Source organism: Podarcis raffonei, chromosome W (assembly GCF_027172205.1).
Source record: "Podarcis raffonei isolate rPodRaf1 chromosome W, rPodRaf1.pri, whole genome shotgun sequence".
Taxonomy (NCBI): domain Eukaryota; kingdom Metazoa; phylum Chordata; class Lepidosauria; order Squamata; family Lacertidae; genus Podarcis; species Podarcis raffonei.
Genome location: NC_070620.1, coordinates 29,719,826 through 29,738,524, shown reverse-complemented (window position 1 = coordinate 29,738,524; position 18,699 = coordinate 29,719,826). Strand labels below are relative to the sequence as shown.

Genomic DNA, 18,699 nt, shown 5'->3' with positions numbered 1-18,699 from the left:
TGCTCTAGTTATCTCCCGCTTGAACTATTGCAATGCGCTCTACGTGGGGCTACCTTTGAAGGTGACCCGGAAACTGCAATTAATCCAGAATGCGGCAGCTAGACTGGTGACTGGGAGTGGCCGCCAGGAGCATATAACACCAGTCTTTTTTCTTTCTTTCTTTTTTGAATTTTTTTTATTAACAATTTCAACATAGCAAATTATCAAAACAAACCATCTTCCTTATCCCCCCCATTTTTTCCATCCCACCTCCCCAACAAACCCTCCCTCCCTCCCCCCTACGACTTCCCTCAGCTCCTCTCTGATTTCTCATCCAGTGTTAACTTTCGCATATTATAAAACTATATACATCCTTATATTATCTATCTTCTATGTTATCCCTCAATAAATTTGTGTATGTTTATTCAAAACCTGCCAGGGAGTCCAATTCATTTTGTTGTTTTTTTAGGTAATTTGTAAAAGGTTCCCATTCTTCTTTGAAGTCACAGTTGTCCTTGTCTCGTAGTTTGCATGTCAATTTCGCCAGTTCTGCATAGTTCATCAGTTTCTCTTGCCACTGTTCTTTTGTCAGGATTTCCTCATTCTTCCATCCTTGTGCAATCAAGACTCTTGCCGCTGTTGTCACATACATAAATAAGTTATTTCTTTTCCTTGGCAGGTCTTTCCCTACAATCCTTAACAAAAGTGCTTCTGGTTTTTTTACAAATGTTAATTTAAACATTTTCTTCAACTCATTATATATCATTTCCCCAAAATTTTTAATTTCTCTACATTCCCACCGCATTTGGTAAAAAGTCCCTTCTATTTCTTTACACTTCCAGCATACATTTGACCCGGTTTTATACATTCCTGCAATCTGTACTGGTGCTATATACCATCTATACATCACTTTCATATAATTTTCTTTCAAAAGAGAACAGTCTGTAAATTTTAAATCTATTCTCCACAATTTAACCCAATCTTCAAATTGTATATTATGTCCTATATCTTGTGCCCATTTGATCATGACCGATTTCACCTCATCTTTTGTTTCCCATTCTAGCAGAATACTATATGCACCGTTCAGCAACTTCACTTTTCCTTCTATCACTTCCTTTTGAAATCTAGAAGTAGTATAACTAAATCCTTTCTTGTTGTCTTCTTTGTATATCTTGTGTAATTGCCTGTAATGTAACCAACTCTGAAAATGATCTTTTATTTCCTCATACTCTTTTAGCTTCCATTTTCCTTCTCGGTCCTTTAGTAAATCACTGTATGTAAGCCATTTTCCTTTTTTACCAAGTGGCTTGAGCAGCAAAGCTTCAAGTGGTGAGAGCCACCAAGGTGTCTTCTGTTCTATTAAATCTTTATATCTCTCCCAAACCCTCATTAATGATTTCCTAATTATATGATTATAAAATCCTTTATGTACTTTTCCTTTCCCATACCATAGATATGCATGCCATCCGAATCTATTATCATGACCTTCCAAATCCAATGCTTCTTGCTTTTCCAGCTTTATCCAGTCCCTAATCCATACCAAACATGCAGCCTCATAATACAATTTAAGGTATGGGAGGGCAGGCCAAACCGCCCCTTTCTTTTGTATCTGTAAGTAACTTATACTTTATCCTTGGCCTTTGCCCCCCCCCCCAGATAAACTTTGAAATTTCCTTCTGCCATTTTTTAAGGCAATCATCTTTTACCATTATTGGGACTGACTGGAACAGAAATAGCATTTTTGGCAAAACATTCATTTTTACCGCTACTATTTTTCCTAGCAGGGAGAGGTTCATTCTGCTCCATAATTCTAAATTTCTTTTTATCTCGAGCCACACTTCTTCATAATTATCTTTGTAAATATTTATGTTTCTTCATGTTAACCATATCCCTAAATATTTGATCTTTTTATGGACTTCTATCTCGATATTTTGCTCCAACTCTTTTTTTCTCTTCTTCCTTCAAACTTTTGACTAATAATTTAGTTTTATTTCTATTTACTTTAAATCCTGCCACTTCCCCAAATTTTGAATCTTTTCTATAACTCCAGGGAGAGAATTTTTTTGACATATAACACCAGTCTTGAAAGACCTACATTGGCTCCCAGTATGTTTCCAATCACAATTCAAAGTGTTGGTGTTGACCTTTAAAGCCCTAAACGGCCTCGGCCCAGTATACCTGAAGGAGCATCTCCACCCCCATCGTTCAGCCCAGACACTGAGGTTCAGCTGCGAGGGCCTTCTGCCGGTTCCCTCACTGCAAGATGTGAGGTTACAGGGAACCAGGCAGAGGGCCTTCTCAGTGGTGGCACCTGCCCTGTGGAATGCCCTCCCATCAGATGTCAAGGAAATAAACAACTATCTGACTTTTAGAAGACATTTGAAGGCAGCCCTCTTTAGGGAAGTTTTTAATGTTTGATGTTTTATTCTGTTTTTAATCTGTTGGGAGCTGCCCAGAGTGGTGCCCATAATAATCTAATGTGACCCCACAGAAACCAGGCTCCCTGGTTTACTGAGGAGCTCCGGAAAATGAAGCGGGACTTCAGACGGCTAGAGCGAGTATGGCAGGGTGCCCGCGACGGAGCCTCAAGAACATCTTATAGGGTTTTTATGAAAACCTACGAGATGGCAGTGAAGGCGGCTAAGAAGTCTTACTTCTCGGCCTCCGTTGCATCCGCTAGCTCTCGCCCAGCGCAATTATTTAGTATAATTAGGTCTTTAACGTCCCTCGAGGGACAGCCAAATTTAAATAACAATTTGACACACAGCTGTGAGGCATTCGCGAGCTTTTTTGCGGAGAAGGTCCTGCTGCTCCACTGTGACCTCCCTGCCAATTTGGATACAATAACGGAACTGGAGGCCCCTCGACTGTCCTCGGGTCCAGTATTGGACCACTTCAACCGGATATCCCCAGCCGATGTGGACAGACTCCTCCGAGCTGGAAAGCCCACCACCTGTCCTCTCGACCCGTGCCCGTCTTGGCTGATTAGAGCGTGTCCAGACGAGGTGCGGGCCCCCCTGGGGGGGTATCATCAATTTGTCCCTTGGCACGGAGACATTCCCAGGGGAACTGAAGGAGGCAGTGGTGCGTCCGCTCTTAAAGAAAACTTCATTAGATCCCTTAGATCTATCCAATTACCGCCCGGTTTCGAATCTTCCATTCCTGGGTAAGGTGATTGAGAGAGCGGTTGCTGAACAGCTTGGTGGGTTTCTGGATGAAACATCGGCTTTGGATCCATTCCAGTCCGGCTTCCGCGCTGGTCATGGGACCGAGACTGCTCTGGTCGCCCTAACAGATGTCGGAATTCAAGCCAGCAGAGCCTCCAGTCCCAGCTCTTAGTCCAGAGGAATTTGGCCACCCTCCAGGTGCCCGGCTTGAATCCTTATTGACCTCCCCTGCCAGCGACCCCCGGCAGGATCAAGGGAGGTCTCCCTCGGCGATTCTTCCCAACGTGAAAGAAGAACACACCACTCCTCCCCCTCCTCCATTCCCAGGGAGGGGGAAAGAGACAGACAGAAATATATCTACATGTCTTTATTTCTGTCTTTCAGCAGTACAGAGAAACACGTCTGTACAGTCTGATTCCAACTGCAGAGAGGAGAATAAACTCCACCCATGTACTTCCAGTACAGGGTCATGTGTCACTCTGAGCTAACATCCGGCGCTCAGAGCTCTGAACAGACTGTCCCTGGTTCCCACGGTACAATCCAATAACATCCACATCCTGTTTACCATTCCAGCCACCTGGTGCTTGCTTCTGCATTGCTCCTTTTTCGTAACATCCTCCCCCAAAAGAATCAATGCGTGTTGCAGCAAGCAAAGCGTGATCCAGAGAAGAAAACAAACAGTTGTTATACACATAACACTCCCCTGTTGTTTCAGTTCCACCCTTGGAACTCCCCGCCACTGGTTTCCCCAGTGTACCTCTCTGGTTGTCTGGTTTCCAAGGAATGAGTGCATCTGCATTACCTTGGCTAGTAACTCTCTGTTGTGTCTTTGTCTCTGACTTAGACACAGCTCCAACCTGTCCTCGGTTGTTTACAACAGCAACACATGCAACAGCTAAGTTAGCAAACTCTTTTGAGTACCTCTTGGGTGGTTGACCCTTTGTAACTCTCTCAGACCTACGTATGAGGTGCTGATCCTCTCTGCTCACTGGTCCAGTCTCAGGACTCTTTGGAGAACTAGTTCCAATGGTAAACAGTGGTTCATCCTTCAGTTGTGAAGGCCTATCTATTGTGTGAGACTTCCTCTCAATGACTGTGACAACTGAGCTCTCCGAGCTATCAGTGTCATCACTTTCAGTACAGCTGTAATCAGTAAAATCATCATCATCTGAATCGTCCTCAGTGGGAAATGTGTGTACTATCACTCTCTCCTGTTCAGGAGCACTCTCTAGAAATTTTGTGAGAATCACTTGACCAGATTCAGACAAAATTACTCTGTAGAGACCCTTTTCATACCCCACAAAAATGCCTCTGGCATTCTTTACTCCACCTGGAGCTTCTGTTCTCACATGAGACCCAAAAACCTTGAAATGGGCAACAGAAGGTTTTCTGTGGAACAGTTTCTCAAAAGGAGAACTTCCCAACTCTTTTGAAACCTTTCTCACTTTCGTATAACAGAACGACATTAGAGACTCGGCCCAGTACTCATGTGGCAGATGTGAACTAAGCAATTGCGCTTCCATCCCCTTTTGCAATTCTCTGTTCACCCGTACACAGACACCCCTGTTCCACGCTTCCGCTGAAACAGCAATCTTGTGTCTGATCCCCTTCTTCTGCAGGAACCTCTGGAAATCCTGTAAAAGAAAAATCTGCTTCTCATCTGTGAATAGACAATCAATGTTAGCATCATGCATACTCTTAACTTTGTCACAAAACTCCTGAAACCTCTCCAAGGCTTCCTGTGGCTTTCTCAACACATAAACCCAGACATAGTTAGAGAAATGATCCACACACACAAGATAATATCTTGCATTGCCTCTAGATGGTTCTAGAGGACCAATCACATCAGCATACACCCGCTGAAATGCTCTGTTGACTCCGGTCTTCTTCTTGCTCACACCTGCAAGAGAAACTAGGTTAGACACAGATGAATTACATTCCATGTAATCACTTTGTGCAAAAGTCAACAAATATAGTCCATTCTTCTCTCTGGCCGAAAGAAATAACTCTCCATCTTTGTAGATTTCGCAGCTCTCAGCATCGTAGGACAGTCTCAGTCCTCTCTTTGCAATCTGCGAAACACTCAGCAGATTGAACTTCAGTTCAGGAACCAAGTAAACATTGTTTATTGTCAAGTTCAGACTCTTAAGATAGACAGTCCCTTTTCCGGTCGCTTCCAGCTCCTGACCGTTGGCCTGTGTCACAGTGAAGCTTTGCTTCTTAAACGTTGAAAAGAGTCCTCTGTGTGGGGACATATGAACCGTCGCTGCAGTGTCGATAATAAACGCGTTCCCAACATCTGGCGTGGTTCCCTTCGCCATCAAAGCCTTTGCAGGTTCCACCATAGGCTTGGTATGACCTTTGCCTGACGCCTCAGGCTTTGCTGAGCGGCCCTTCGCTCCTTTTGGCTGACGTGGCTTCTTACAGTTCCGCTGAAGATGCCCAGCCTGTCCACAATTGTTACATCGGACAGCGTTCAAAGCTAGAGCTTTCTCTCCAGTAGCTTCATCTGCGGGGGAATTAGAACTCCGTTCCTCCCTCCCCCTGTCCTTTTCTTCCAGTGCAGCATGCCGGCTGTGTTCATCCTGAACCACGGCACTCAGGGGCACTCCCCCCTTCTTGGCATCCATGCTGAATCCAAGGGTCAGCTTTACACTCAATCCCAAGCCAGCTTTCACTTTCACGCCAGTAAACTCCAAAAGTCACTCGGCTGTTTACTGCTTTTTACAGGCAGGCAAACTTTTTGCTGTTTTTCTGCTTTCTCAGGCAGGCAATCTGCACACTGTTTTCCACAGCTGCAAAAGGTAGTCAAAACATTCTTTGACGTCTCACTCTCTTTCTGAGCCAATCCCATTTGTCAGTAACTTTCTAAGTACTTGCGGTAGTTGCCTAGCAACCTGCTCAGGACGGGATTCCTTATCTCACCACAGGAATTCCTGGTATGCAAGCCTTTCTTTCAGAGCTTGTTTTTTTTCAAACGCAGCTCTTTCTTGTGAACCAGAGAATTAAACCATTCTGCGTTCACTTTTCTCTAGCCCGAAATGCAGCATACCTTTTTGGGGCTCCGTTGCCTTGAAACACACTCCTCTCGGTGTCCAGCTGTCTGTTCTGTTCAGCTTCTGGCTGCAGGCAGACGCATGTCTTTATCTTCTTAGGTGCAGAGGATGGCAACGATTCATCGACCTCTCACCTCTCATGCAGATTCTGATGGATCGTAACCATCCTCTGCTACCAGATGTCGGAATTCAAGCCAGCAGAGCCTCCAGTCCCAGCTCTTAGTCCAGAGGAATTTGGCCACCCTCCAGGTGCCCGGCTTGAATCCTTATTGACCTCCCCTGCCAGCGACCCCCGGCAGGATCAAGGGAGGTCTCCCTCGGCGATTCTTCCCAACGTGAAAGAAGAACACACCACTCCTCCCCCTCCTCCATTCCCAGGGAGGGGGAAAGAGACAGACAGAAATATATCTACATGTCTTTATTTCTGTCTTTCAGCAGTACAGAGAAACACGTCTGTACAGTCTGATTCCAACTGCAGAGAGGAGAATAAACTCCACCCATGTACTTCCAGTACAGGGTCATGTGTCACTCTGAGCTAACATCCGGCGCTCAGAGCTCTGAACAGACTGTCCCTGGTTCCCACGGTACAATCCAATAACATCCACATCCTGTTTACCATTCCAGCCACCTGGTGCTTGCTTCTGCATTGCTCCTTTTTCGTAACAACAGATGCTCTCCGCAGGCAGCTGGATCGAGGCGGGTTGGGGCTGCTGATTCTTCTAGACCTGTCAGCAGCCTTCGACATGGTCGATCACAAACTCCTGGACCACCGCCTCGCCGACGTGGGGATCCAGGGCACAGTCCTTCAGTGGCTGTGCTCGTTTCTCTCTGGTCGGGGACAGAAGTTGGCGCTTGGGGTGGGAATTGTCATCGCGCCACTCCTTGGTGTGTGGAGTGCCTCAGGGTGCGATACTCTCCCCGATGCTTTTCAACATCTTTATGCGCCCCCTCGCCCAGCTTGTCCGGAGTTTTGGGCTGGGCTGCCATCAGTATGCTGATGACACCCAACTCTATCTGTTGATGGATGGCCATCCTGACTCGGCCCCAGACACACTGATCAGATGTTTGGAAGCTGTGGCTGGATGGTTATGTGGGAGTCGGTTGAAGTTAAATCTTTCGAAGACAGAGGTCCTGTGGCTGGGTCGGGACGATATGGGATTGGGGGGGCAACTCCCATCTCTTACGGGGGTGCAATTAGTGCCAGCACCGTCCGTTAAGAGTTTGGGTGTAATCTTCGACACCTCCCTTTCCATGGAGGCGCAGATTGCAGCTATAACAAAGGCGGCATTTTTTCATCTCCGCCAAGCTAAGCAGTTGGCTCCTTACCTCTCTCGCCCTGACCTAGCCACTGTGATCCACGCGACGGTCACCTCCAGACTGGATTATTGTAACTCACTCTACGTGGGGCTGCCCTTGAGACTGACCCAGAAACTCCAGTGGGTGCAGAATGCCGCGGCGAGACTCCTTACGGGGTCTTCGCTGTGAGATCACATTCACCCGGTGCTATACCAGCTGCACTGGCTCCCGGTGGAGTACAGGATCAGGTTTAAGGTGCTGGCTTTAACCTTTAAAGCCCTAGGACCCTCATACCTACGGGACCACCTCTCCTGGTATGTCCCACAGAGGAACTTACGGTCTTCAAACAAAAACATCTTGGAGGTCCCAGGCCACAGAGAGGTTAGGCTGGCCTCAACTAGAGCCAGGGCTTTTTCAGCTGTGGCTCCGATCTGGTGGAACACTCTGTCACAAGAGACTAGGGCCCTGCGGGACTTGACATCTTTCCGCAGGGCCTGCAAGACAGAGCTGTTCCACCAGGCCTTTGGCCAGGGCACAGCCTGACTCCCTCCTTTGGCAATCTTCACAGAACTCTAGCCCAATGGTTGCCAATACAGGTTATATTCCCATTTTACATATGAGAAAAGTGAGGCGCAACAGCCCACCTACTGACTCAAGTAATCTCTCCAATCTACCATGTGCTCCCTCGCTTGCTCTCTCACTGTTTACAGTTTTCTATTTCAGACAAGAAGTGTGGAGTTTTCTTTAACTTCATAAAAGTGTGGTTTGTTTCCTTCTCAATCAGTTTCACCTCTCTTTTGGGGATGAGTGGTGGTGGTAAAGAGAGAAGTGTATTTAGGATGGCACCATACGACATTCCTTTTCTCTACAGAGTCGGGGAAGTTGACCTCGTGGATGGGTTCCAGGGCCGTGAGAAGGACTGTATCATTGTGTCCTGTGTTCGAGTGAACAGCATGCAAGGATCAGTTGGGTAAGACTTTGCTGTCATAGTGCGAGGTGACAACTGAGGTGCCTCAACTTGGCAATTCTGACACTTAAGATGTGATCCTTGGGGTGGTCAAGTATGTGGGCCACTGTCCACAATTCAAGGTTGGAACAAGGGGTGTTGGAGCACCTATGGTGGTCTTGTACTCCACTCTTGACCACCTGTGATGCCCATAAGGGATCTTATGAGAGGAGTTCCCAAAGTGTGGCACTCTGGCAGGGCCAAGGCTGTGTTAGCTTCCTCATTTCACCTCCCTTATCCCAATGAATTTACAATTCCTTATGTTGGCGAATCTGGGAGGGGGCTTCCACTGTGTCTAGCTGGGGGGGGGGAGAAGAGGGGGCCTCTAACCAGTGGTAGCAACTCTTCTGGCTCTTCCAGAAAAAAATAGCAGGATATGAAAGTGCCTGCCTGTCCCACAACCCAAAAACTGTGTGTATGTGCCCTTCTGTCAGACTGCCTGGAAGGAACCTAATGGCAGTCTAGGGTAGCACACAATAAAAGCCAGATCTTGAAGCCAGAAGTTCATATTGTAAGTGGAGGTGCAGTGTGTGTTGAAGGTGAGGGGCACTTTGTCAGCTTACAACTGAACTATATATCTGGGAGGTGGGCGAACAGGGAAGTTGAGGGGTTGGCAAGGCCAGAAGGAAGCATTGGGCTTTGGGGCAGAATGGAGGGCAGAGTGCAGACACCCTCTTGCCTCTCCTCTTCTGTAGCTTCAGATGGGTCACAAAATGGGGAGCCCCTATCAGAGGGCTCCTGGCTTCGATGGGTCCAGTGCTTTTAGATGCGCCCCAGAAGAACTGCTGTTCAAGTGTCAAGGTGGGAGTCGAGAGCAGGTCAGGAATAACTCACAAGGGGCTGAAATCAGGCAAGCAGGGTTGGACTTCTTTTTATTATTTTATTTAAAAGTTTGGGGGAGGGGGTTAGAAGGAGAAAAAAAATTCACTGTTGTGCTAACGATGCATTTCTGTTTTTCAAGTCACCTGAATCACAACAAATAGTATTACTCCACCAACAGGTTGTGCTGGATAGGCAGCTGAAGGTCCTGACATGGAATGAAGCTGGTTTCCACCACCAGCCCACTTCCTTTCCACATGTGGGTTTTTTTATGGTGGTGGGGGTGTCTGCGCTCGGAAGCCACATGGTGGCGGGTAGGGAGCAGCTGAAATTGCAAAAGCAGAGCATGGACTGATTTTAAGATTTATTCCTCCTTGGTGGGAATGCCTGAAACTTTTTTAATGCCTTTGAAATTTAAACAGGGATTTAGTTGAACCCCACAGTGGTAGCTAGTAGGGCACTGTGGACATAGCTGCCCATCCTGAGCCAGCCTTACATACAGGGTTTTTCCCCGTCTCTAGGTGTCAGAGGCTCATCTCCAAATAAAGGCTCATCTCCAAATAAAGAGAATGAATGACACCTTATTTGGAGATGAGGAGATTTGCAAGAAGGCCCAAAAAACTTTGAAAGACTATTTTGAAATCAACTTGAGGACTAAAGTAGAAAAAAGAATAATATGGGACGCAAGTAAAGCCGTGATGAGAGGATTTTTGATACAACAAAATGCACTAAAGAAAAGAAGTCAAAATGAGAAGAGAAAATTTTGGAAAAGATAAAAGAAGGGGAAAGGAAATTAAGATTGAAACCAAAATCGCAAGAGATTCTAAGAGAAATTAAATTATATCAAACACAGTTTATGGAACTGATGAATCAAGAAATAGAATGGAAAATTAAACAAATGAGACAAAAGACTTTTGAATCCGCAGATAAATGTGGCAAGCTATTGGCTTGGCAAATAAAGAAGAGACAAAAACTCAACACGGTAACAAATTTAGAAGTGGAAGGAAAGAATATATTTAACCCAGCGGAGATTAGGAATTGTTTTCAGAGCTACTTTAGACAACTGTATACACAAGGGCCGCAGAAAGAAATGGACATAGAACAATTCCTCGAGAAAAATGGGCTGAAAAAGATTTCTCAGGAAAGTAAGAGAATTTTGAATCAGGAAATATCAGAACAAGAAATAGAAGGTGCCATCCAAAGTATGACGTTGGGCAAATCTCCCGGACCGGACGGACTGACTTCCAAATACTACAAAGTTTTGAAGGAAGGGTTATTACAACCTTTGAAGGAAGTCTGTAATGAAATTATGGAGGGGAGAAGGGCACCAGATACGTGGAGGGAGGCCTACATCACACTTATACCAAAGACAGAGACTGAAAAGACCCAACTTAAGAACTACCGACCCATCTCGCTACTAAATGTGGATTATAAAATCTTTGCTGACATTTTAGCAAAGAGATTGAAAAGAGTTTTGATGGAGGAGATTCATGGGGACCAAGCGGGCTTTCTCCCGAAAAGGCACTTGTCGGATAATGTAAGGAATATAATTGACATTTTGGAAAAGTTGGAAGTGAATATAAACACTAAGGCAGTTTTGATATTTGTGGATGCCGAGAAAGCCTTTGACAATATATCTTGGAGTTTTATGCTGAAGAACCTCCGGGGGATGGGGGTAGGTCAAGGGTTTGAAAATGGTATAGGTGCAATATATTCTGAACAGAAAGCAAAATTAATTGTAAATAATGTGGTTACAGAAGAGTTCAAGATTGAAAAAGGGACACGTCAGGGGTGCCCTATCTCCCCACTACTTTTTATATCGGTCCTGGAGGTTTTGCTAAATATGATTAGGAAGGACCAGTTGGTTAAAGGGGTTCAGGTCGGAGCTAAACAATATAAATTGAGAGCATTTGCAGATGACCTGGTACTTACATTACAAGAGCCAGAAGCTAGCACAAAAAGAGTTTTGGAAATAATTCAAGAGTTTGGTCAAGTGGCAGGATTCAAATTGAATAAGTCAAAGACTAAGGTATTGGAGAAAAATCTAACACTGTTTGAAAAAGAAAGGTTTCAGAATGTGACAGGGTTGACTGTGGTTAAAAAAGTGAAATATTTGGGGATAAATATGACAGCTAAAAATGTGAATTTATTTAAAGATAACTATGAAAAAACTTGGATAGAAGTGAAAAAAAGATTTGGAGATTTGGTCAAATTTGAAGCTTTCCTTGTTAGGTCGAATTGCGGTTATAAAAATGAATGTATTGCCAAGAATGTTGTTTCTGTTCCAAGCATTGCAAATAATGGATAAGACGGATTGTTTCAAGAAGTGGCAAAAAGATATATCTAAATTTGTCTGGCAGGGCAAGAAGCCCAGAATAAAATTTAAGATACTAACGGATGCAAAGGAAAGGGGGGGATTTGCCCTGCCAGACTTTAAACTTTATTATGAAGCGGCAGCTTTCTGCTGGCTAAGAGATTGGCTACTTCTTGAAAATACAGATATCTTGGATTTAGAAGGTTTTAATAATATCTTTGGGTGGCATGCATATTTGTGGTATGACAAGGTTAAAGCACACAAAGGTTTTAAAAACCATATTGTCAGAAAAGCACTACTAAATGTCTGGACTAGATATAAAGATCTGTTGGAAAACAAAACCCCAAGGTGGTTGTCGCCAATGGAAGCTAAGGTAGTTAAAAAGTTAAATATGGAGTCTAAATGGCCAAGATATTGGGAAATTCTGGAAAAGGAAGGGGACAGACTGAGATTGCAGAGTTTTGAGAAATTAAAAGGGAAAGTGAGAGATTGGCTGCACTATCATCAAATAAATGAAGTGTTTAAAATGGACAGTAAAATTGGCTTCCAGGTGGAAAAATCAAAATTGGAGACTGAACCGTTAGAATCCAGCACTAGAAATTTGTCAAAAATGTATAATTTGCTGCTGAAATGGAATACACAGGATGAAACGGTTAAATCAAGTATGATTAAATGGGCTCAGGACATTGGTCATAACATTATGTTTGCTGACTGGGAGAAGTTGTGGACCACCGGGATGAAATTTACGGCATGTAATGCCTTAAGAGAAAATATTATGAAGATGATCTATAGGTGGTACATAACCCCAGTCAAGCTTGCAAAGATTTACCATTTGCCTGACAATAAATGTTGGAAATGTAAGGAAAAGGAAGGCACATTCTTTCACCTCTGGTGGACGTGCCCGAAGATTAAGGCATTCTGGGAAATGATCTATAATGAACTGAAAAAGGTATTAAAATATACCTTCCCTAAGAAACCAGAGGCCTTTCTCTTGGGTATTGTCAGCCAAGGGGTGTTAAAGACGGATATAACCTTTTTTATGTATGCTACAACAGCAGCAAGAATACTCATTGCAAAGTACTGGAAGACACAAGATCTACCCACTCTGGAAGAATGGCAGATGAAGGTGATTGACTACATGGGCTTGGCGGAGATGACGAGCAGAATCCGAAACCAGGGAAGAGAAGCAGCGGAAGAAGAATGGAAAAAATTTAAGGACTATTTAAAGAAATATTATAAAATTAATGAAAGTTAAAATGATGTTGGATTAGAAAATAAATGGTTACTATTAGTAATGGATAAGATAAGGAGAATAAGTAAGATTAAACTAAATTAAAATAAGGGAAGATTTGCTGAATAAATGATTAGAAATTGGAATACAGAAAAGGGAGGCATGAGGAAGTCGGAGAAGTAAGGTACAAGAAAATAAGATTTGAAATTATACTTGTTTTTCTATTTGTTTGTTTGTTGTGTTTATTGTATTGTATTGTTATGTTTTTGTTGTTAAAAAAAATCCTTTAATAAAAAAAAAAATAGGTGTCAGAGGCTTTATGCTGTCGAGCCGGCATAGATAAAACGGCTCACGGCCAGTTCCAATCTATTTGATTTAATGACAAAGTTCAAAAGTACATCTCCAGTGTTTCAATTAACGTCCGACCCCTTTGGCACAGTTGCCGCGTCTGCTCCCCCCCTTCTTTTTTACCCAGCATGCAAGTCTGCGGAAACCCCGCCCCTGACTTCCTCTGTGGACAGAATGACTTGTTCCAGGCTCATCCTCCTCCCCCCCTGCCTCTGACTCGCTGTCAGACGACAGGCTGCTAATGATCTCTTTAGGCTCTCTATAAGTGCTGGTTTCTGTTCTTAACTCTTCTCCCGTCTTCCTCTCCCTGACACTAGGTTTCTGAAGAGTCTGCAGCAATTGAATATCACCATCACCCGAGCCAAGTACAGTCTCTTCATCCTTGGACACCTGCAAACGCTCATGGTACGTGGAAGAAGAAATAAACACCTTTGTGGAGGGTTAATGGTGATGTCCTGGGCTTGGCCCAAAGACACCTGGATTTATACACACACACAAACTCCCCATATCACCTCCAAAAGCTATAAATCAAGCCTACTTCATAGGGTTGTTTGGAAGGAGAGCATAACAGGATTCAGGGGTGCCCACAGGATTTTCTGAGCACAGTACCCTGTATAGATTGGGCCCTCTGCCCACACTTGCAAAAGAGGGCACACGTTGGCTCTGCTGGCTGTGGCAAGTGGGAGTGGTAGTTCAAAACATCTGGAAAGCATCAGGCTGGCCAAAAGGTGTCGTAAGTAATTATGTATTTTGAATCAGCAGTGTTAGGGAAAATATTGGGCAGCATTTGCTTATTTATTGAATTTATGTTCTGCCCAAATGAGCCCAGTGTGGTAAACATGCCACACACAGAATAAATGTTAAAGCATTCTAAAAACAGCTACGATTAAAAATCGGGGGGGGGGGACCTTTCTCTCATCCAGTGATCTCAGCATTGCTAGGAACAGTGTTCTTCAACCACCAAAAGTGCCTGGCTAAACAAACATGTTTTCAAATGCCTCCTGAAAGGCAATGATGAGGGAGAAAGGCATAGCTCCCCAGGGAGGGCATTCCACAAAGAGGGAGCCACCACTGAGAAGGCCCTGTCGCTTGTGGGTGCCCAGAGGAACCTGAAACTCAGGTTTCATAAATTATAAAACAATTAGGTTACTTTAGGTCTTTCCACAATTGAGCTTAAACTGGCAATACTATTGTAATGGTTCTAGGGGTTGCTCGTGCGTAAGCCGGTGCCCACACCTGGCTGGGTTGCCTGAGTGAACCTTTCCTGTCCGGACAGCCACTCACCCGTGGCTGTCTCAATCGCTGGGAGAATCCGTCAGTGGGCGTTTCTTAAACTTCTTCCAACATAGAAGTTCTTTCACACCCAGTCTCCTCCTACTCTCCCTGCGCGGAAGCCTTCTGCGCAAGGAGGGCGTAGGCAGCAGAGGACCCTTCCTCCCCCCGCTGGTTCCCGGCAAGGAGTCATGTGACTCCCTCTCAGATTCCCCCATCTGCCCCCCTTCTCCACTGGAGCTGAGCTGATTCCCTTCCCCAGAAGATGGGCTGCCTCTCCCAATCCCGGGACGCTCTCTGGGATCCCTCTGGAGCTCTCTCTCCCCCTCCGGCACTGATGGCAGTTCCCTGACAACTATATTCCAGAGCTAAGGAAGCTCTGCTGCCTCCCAGTGTTGCTGGACTACAACTCCCGTCTTCTGACCTTTAGCTATGCTGGCTGGGGCTGGTGGGAATTGGAACCCAACAACACAGCTTCCCCACCACTGCTATTTTTCATGCAAGACCAAGCATGGCACTTCAGGGGGTGGACCATTTGATCTGATCCACCAAGGTTGTTCGTGAGAGGCTGTAAGGGCAGGGACTGGGAATCCTACAGCCCTACAGATGTTGTACAACTCCCATCAGCCACAGCCAGCATAGCCAATGGTCAAGGGATGGTGGGAGATGTAGTTAAGCAGCATATAGAGGGCCACAGAAGTTCTCCACTCGTCTCAGTGTTTTAAAATGCCAAACTGTGTGGTGGGGAGGGTTTATTTCAAGCAGAGAAAGGGATCAGGTTCTCTACCATGCCAGTTGCTTCTGCGCCATCAGACTCTTCTCTATCCTGACACTTTTCTCCCAGTCAGGCTCTTGGACTGGGAGTGAGCCCTGTCGGGAGAAAAGTAGGTGGAGTGGGGGAGACTTCAGCACCCTCTTTCCCATCCTGCCACTTTTCTGTGTGAAATCACAATCACTCACATACGTATGCACTCAGTCTTATTATGGTCACTTTTGTCAGTCTTGTACTGCAATGACCTTGCCACTAGAGGGCCTCCAATCCAGATTTCTCCATTTGGAAGTCCTGGTGATGATGGTTTGCTGTTGCTCCTGTAAAGTGGCAGAGTTGTTAGTGGACTTGCATTAAACAATACTTGTTTCTCTGTCACTGGTGGTTCTATAGCTGCAGTGGGGAGGGAAGGATAATTGTAGCCTATGTACAAATGAATTGGAGGGATTCTCTGTTGTGTGTTCAGAAGCCACTGTTTACCAGTGAGTGCAATCCAAAGGAAGTTCTGTGTCCTAATTTCGACAGACACCCATTATTAGTGGTCTTTAGTATTTCAGATTAATTTAGCCAGTCTTTTTCAAGCTAAGGTCTCCTCCATTTTTCCTTGTGGAATGCTGTTGAGAGGCATACTCCAAAAGCAGATGGAGCCAGAGACCCACACAATCACACTCGCCCTCTCCTGCAGTGCAACAGAAGTTAGAAGAATCTCCTTAGAGGGAGCAGGTGGGATTGACAAGTTGAAGGGTGGTGGGCTGACTGGGAATGCTGGGGGGGACTGATTTGGTCACCAGGTTCCTGTCCCTGCCTTTGAAGAAAAGAGAACTGGGAGCAAGCTACAACAGCCTCTACTTTGAGGCAGCAGGATTAACTTTGAATCCATGAATTTTCCCAACTCTTGTTTATAAACCGTCACTACCGCACCTGCCCAGTCTCCTGACCTAATAATTTATTGTTTCTTAAAATAAAATAAAAACCATTGTAGGAAAATGAAGATTGGAATGCTTTGATTCAAGATGCTCAGAAAAGAGGTGCCATCATCAAGACCTCCAGTGCCAAATACAATGTTCCTTGCTATGCAAGTGATGCTAAGAAGATCTTGAAGCCCATGGCAGTCCAGCAGAGCCAAACAAGGACAGGTGAGTGCAGCATCTGAGTTGCATGGAGCTCCTGGACGACATACCTCAGCTGGTGGACGACAATACTCAGCTGGTGCTCCTGCTCCAGGAAACAGTGAGGCATGGCCCTTGCCAGTATCTCAGGATTCCTCTTCCCTAAAGCCATTCTTTCCTACACAGGCTAAACCTGTCCAAGAGCTGGCCAAAAGATCCAGCAATGAAAGTGAAGGCCTCAGATGAATTGCTGGAAATCTAGGCCCCCCTTAATGCCAAGCGACAGAGGACAATGCAGTAGCCCCACAGTCCCTCCCGTATACTCAGAACCTTTTATTGTGGCTGCTGGTGTACTTTGCTCCACAGCCTTTTCCTGGATTGCAAGGTCATCTGCCTGAAAGATAATGCATTTTGAGTGATTGTTTTCTATATCATGGAGAGTTAGGCAGCCTGCTTCCTGTGCTGTAAACTTCAAGAAATCACACACTGTAAATGTTGGGTGTAGTGTATATTTGTACGGCATGTAGAGAAACTTATCTTTTAGAGGTGAAACAGGCCTGGCTGTGGCCACAGTTAAATCACATGCCCCTGGGGTGAGTGTCCTGACATGTGCCTCGTCACATGCAGACAGCTCACCATGAGAGTTTGGCTTGCTGGTGTCTCAGGTTAGCATGTCCAGCCCTCATTGGGCCAGCACGCCTGGGTGAGTGCTGAAGTTGTTCCTGCTGCCATATTTCTTTCTGGCCCTAAAATTTAATTTGGCGAGAGCGACACCACTTATTTCTTAGTTCACATTTTTATTCTTTTGTATACATGATAAAAATATTTATAGATAATAATTTAAAAAGAAGGCGCTGTGTACATAATGTTGCAACAGGGAACATAGCAGGCATTTCATAGAAGTGATTTGTGCAGATTTCTGCAAGTGTAAAAGATGAAGATTTCCTTTTGCATTGGATCTGCTGCCACTTATGGGCCAAGTGCATCCTCACATTGCAGCCTCCCCGACAAATTGACATCCAGCAGTCTGGCAAGATGAGCTTTGGCAGGAGAGACTGTAATCTAACCTGGTGCAATATGTTCTGCTTTTTCTGAATTGTATGTGTGTTGGCCTCAGAGATGATTTTTAACAGAGAGGAGTTCCCTTCAGCTATTTCCCTCATGCTCTCTCTTGTGTCCAACTTGTGAAGTAACCTCAGTGGCCTTACAGCTGTTTAGTGTGCTGTACCCAAGGCGGTAAGGTCAAAGGAAAGGAGCTAGACAAAGAATGATCCAATAAGTCCTCAACGGCAGAACAGGCGGATGATAATGGTATGCTACAATGGCTGTGAGGGCGGATGAAGGCTGCAGCAGATAAGAATCTACTGGTTGTCGTGATTACTCAGGCCATCAGAATAGAGGCTTACTGCGAAGACTGCACGTTGGTCAGCGTGCACTGATCTACACACACAAAACAAATTCACAAACAGGCACCTTCCAAAAGCCAGTCCCAAACCTGTTATGACCAATTAGGTCCTTTTAATCTGTTTACATGTTTAGCATAGATGAGACCCAGTACACTCTAGGAAGGCACAAGTAAACCCCAGACAACCAATACTGGATTTTCTCTATAACATTGCTTTATTGATCAACAAACATGACAAGACAGGGAACATGCACTCAGTCATATACGCATCCATACATCTCCCATACTCACCACTCTTCACTGAATGGGCCAGATTCAGTAAGAGTCACGGGTGACCAGACGACAGCGCTGTCAAATGTCTGGCACGCAACTGAGGCTGGAGAGCTTTGTCATTTATACACCTTGTTCATTTGATGTGTGGCATTACACAACTCCTTGCTCCTTGTTTTTAGCGTGTTTTTGGCATCTCATATCCTTGTCCTTGGCATCATCTCACAACTCTTATCTGAATGTTGTGTAAAGTTTTGCAGCCCACCTCCAAGCCTCCTTGCTGTACTGTTCCCGGCACACACTGTTTTTGCCAAAACAATGTGACGTTTTCCACATTCCATTAGCGCTTATACATTTTTGTCTACTTGAAGAAGCCATGGTCCGATCTGAAAAATACAAATATTTAGGTTACAAAACTATAAAAAATAAAGAAAAATTAAGTTTGCAAATCAATAATTACCATGTGCTTAGGGTAGATCAACGTGTCAGTGTCCACTTATCCCCAGTGTAAATATGACATATTGGCAAAAGTTGGAAATTGAAAGATAACTATAGCACGTGCACAAAAATCGATTTCAAATTTGAAATCAGCATTGAAAGAACATAAAAGAACAGTTGAAAAATCTCATGCAACAGAAAATGGAAAAAAAAATTGTTC

The 18,699-nt window shown here is 44.8% G+C and overlaps 1 protein-coding gene across 1 annotated transcript in view; it reads left to right on the top strand.

Annotated features, from left to right (window-relative positions):
• Positions 1-17,341, top strand: part of LOC128406010 (probable helicase senataxin) — a 183,090-nt gene extending 165,749 nt beyond the window's left edge. Inside the window, 4 exon segments of the mRNA XM_053373059.1 lie at positions 8,370-8,468; positions 13,534-13,621; positions 16,240-16,379; positions 16,381-17,341. Of these exon segments, the coding sequence (XP_053229034.1) occupies positions 8,370-8,468; positions 13,534-13,621; positions 16,240-16,379; positions 16,381-16,612 (559 nt within the window). The 3' untranslated portion in view covers positions 16,613-17,341.
• Positions 17,342-18,699: the final 1,358 nt, after the last annotated feature.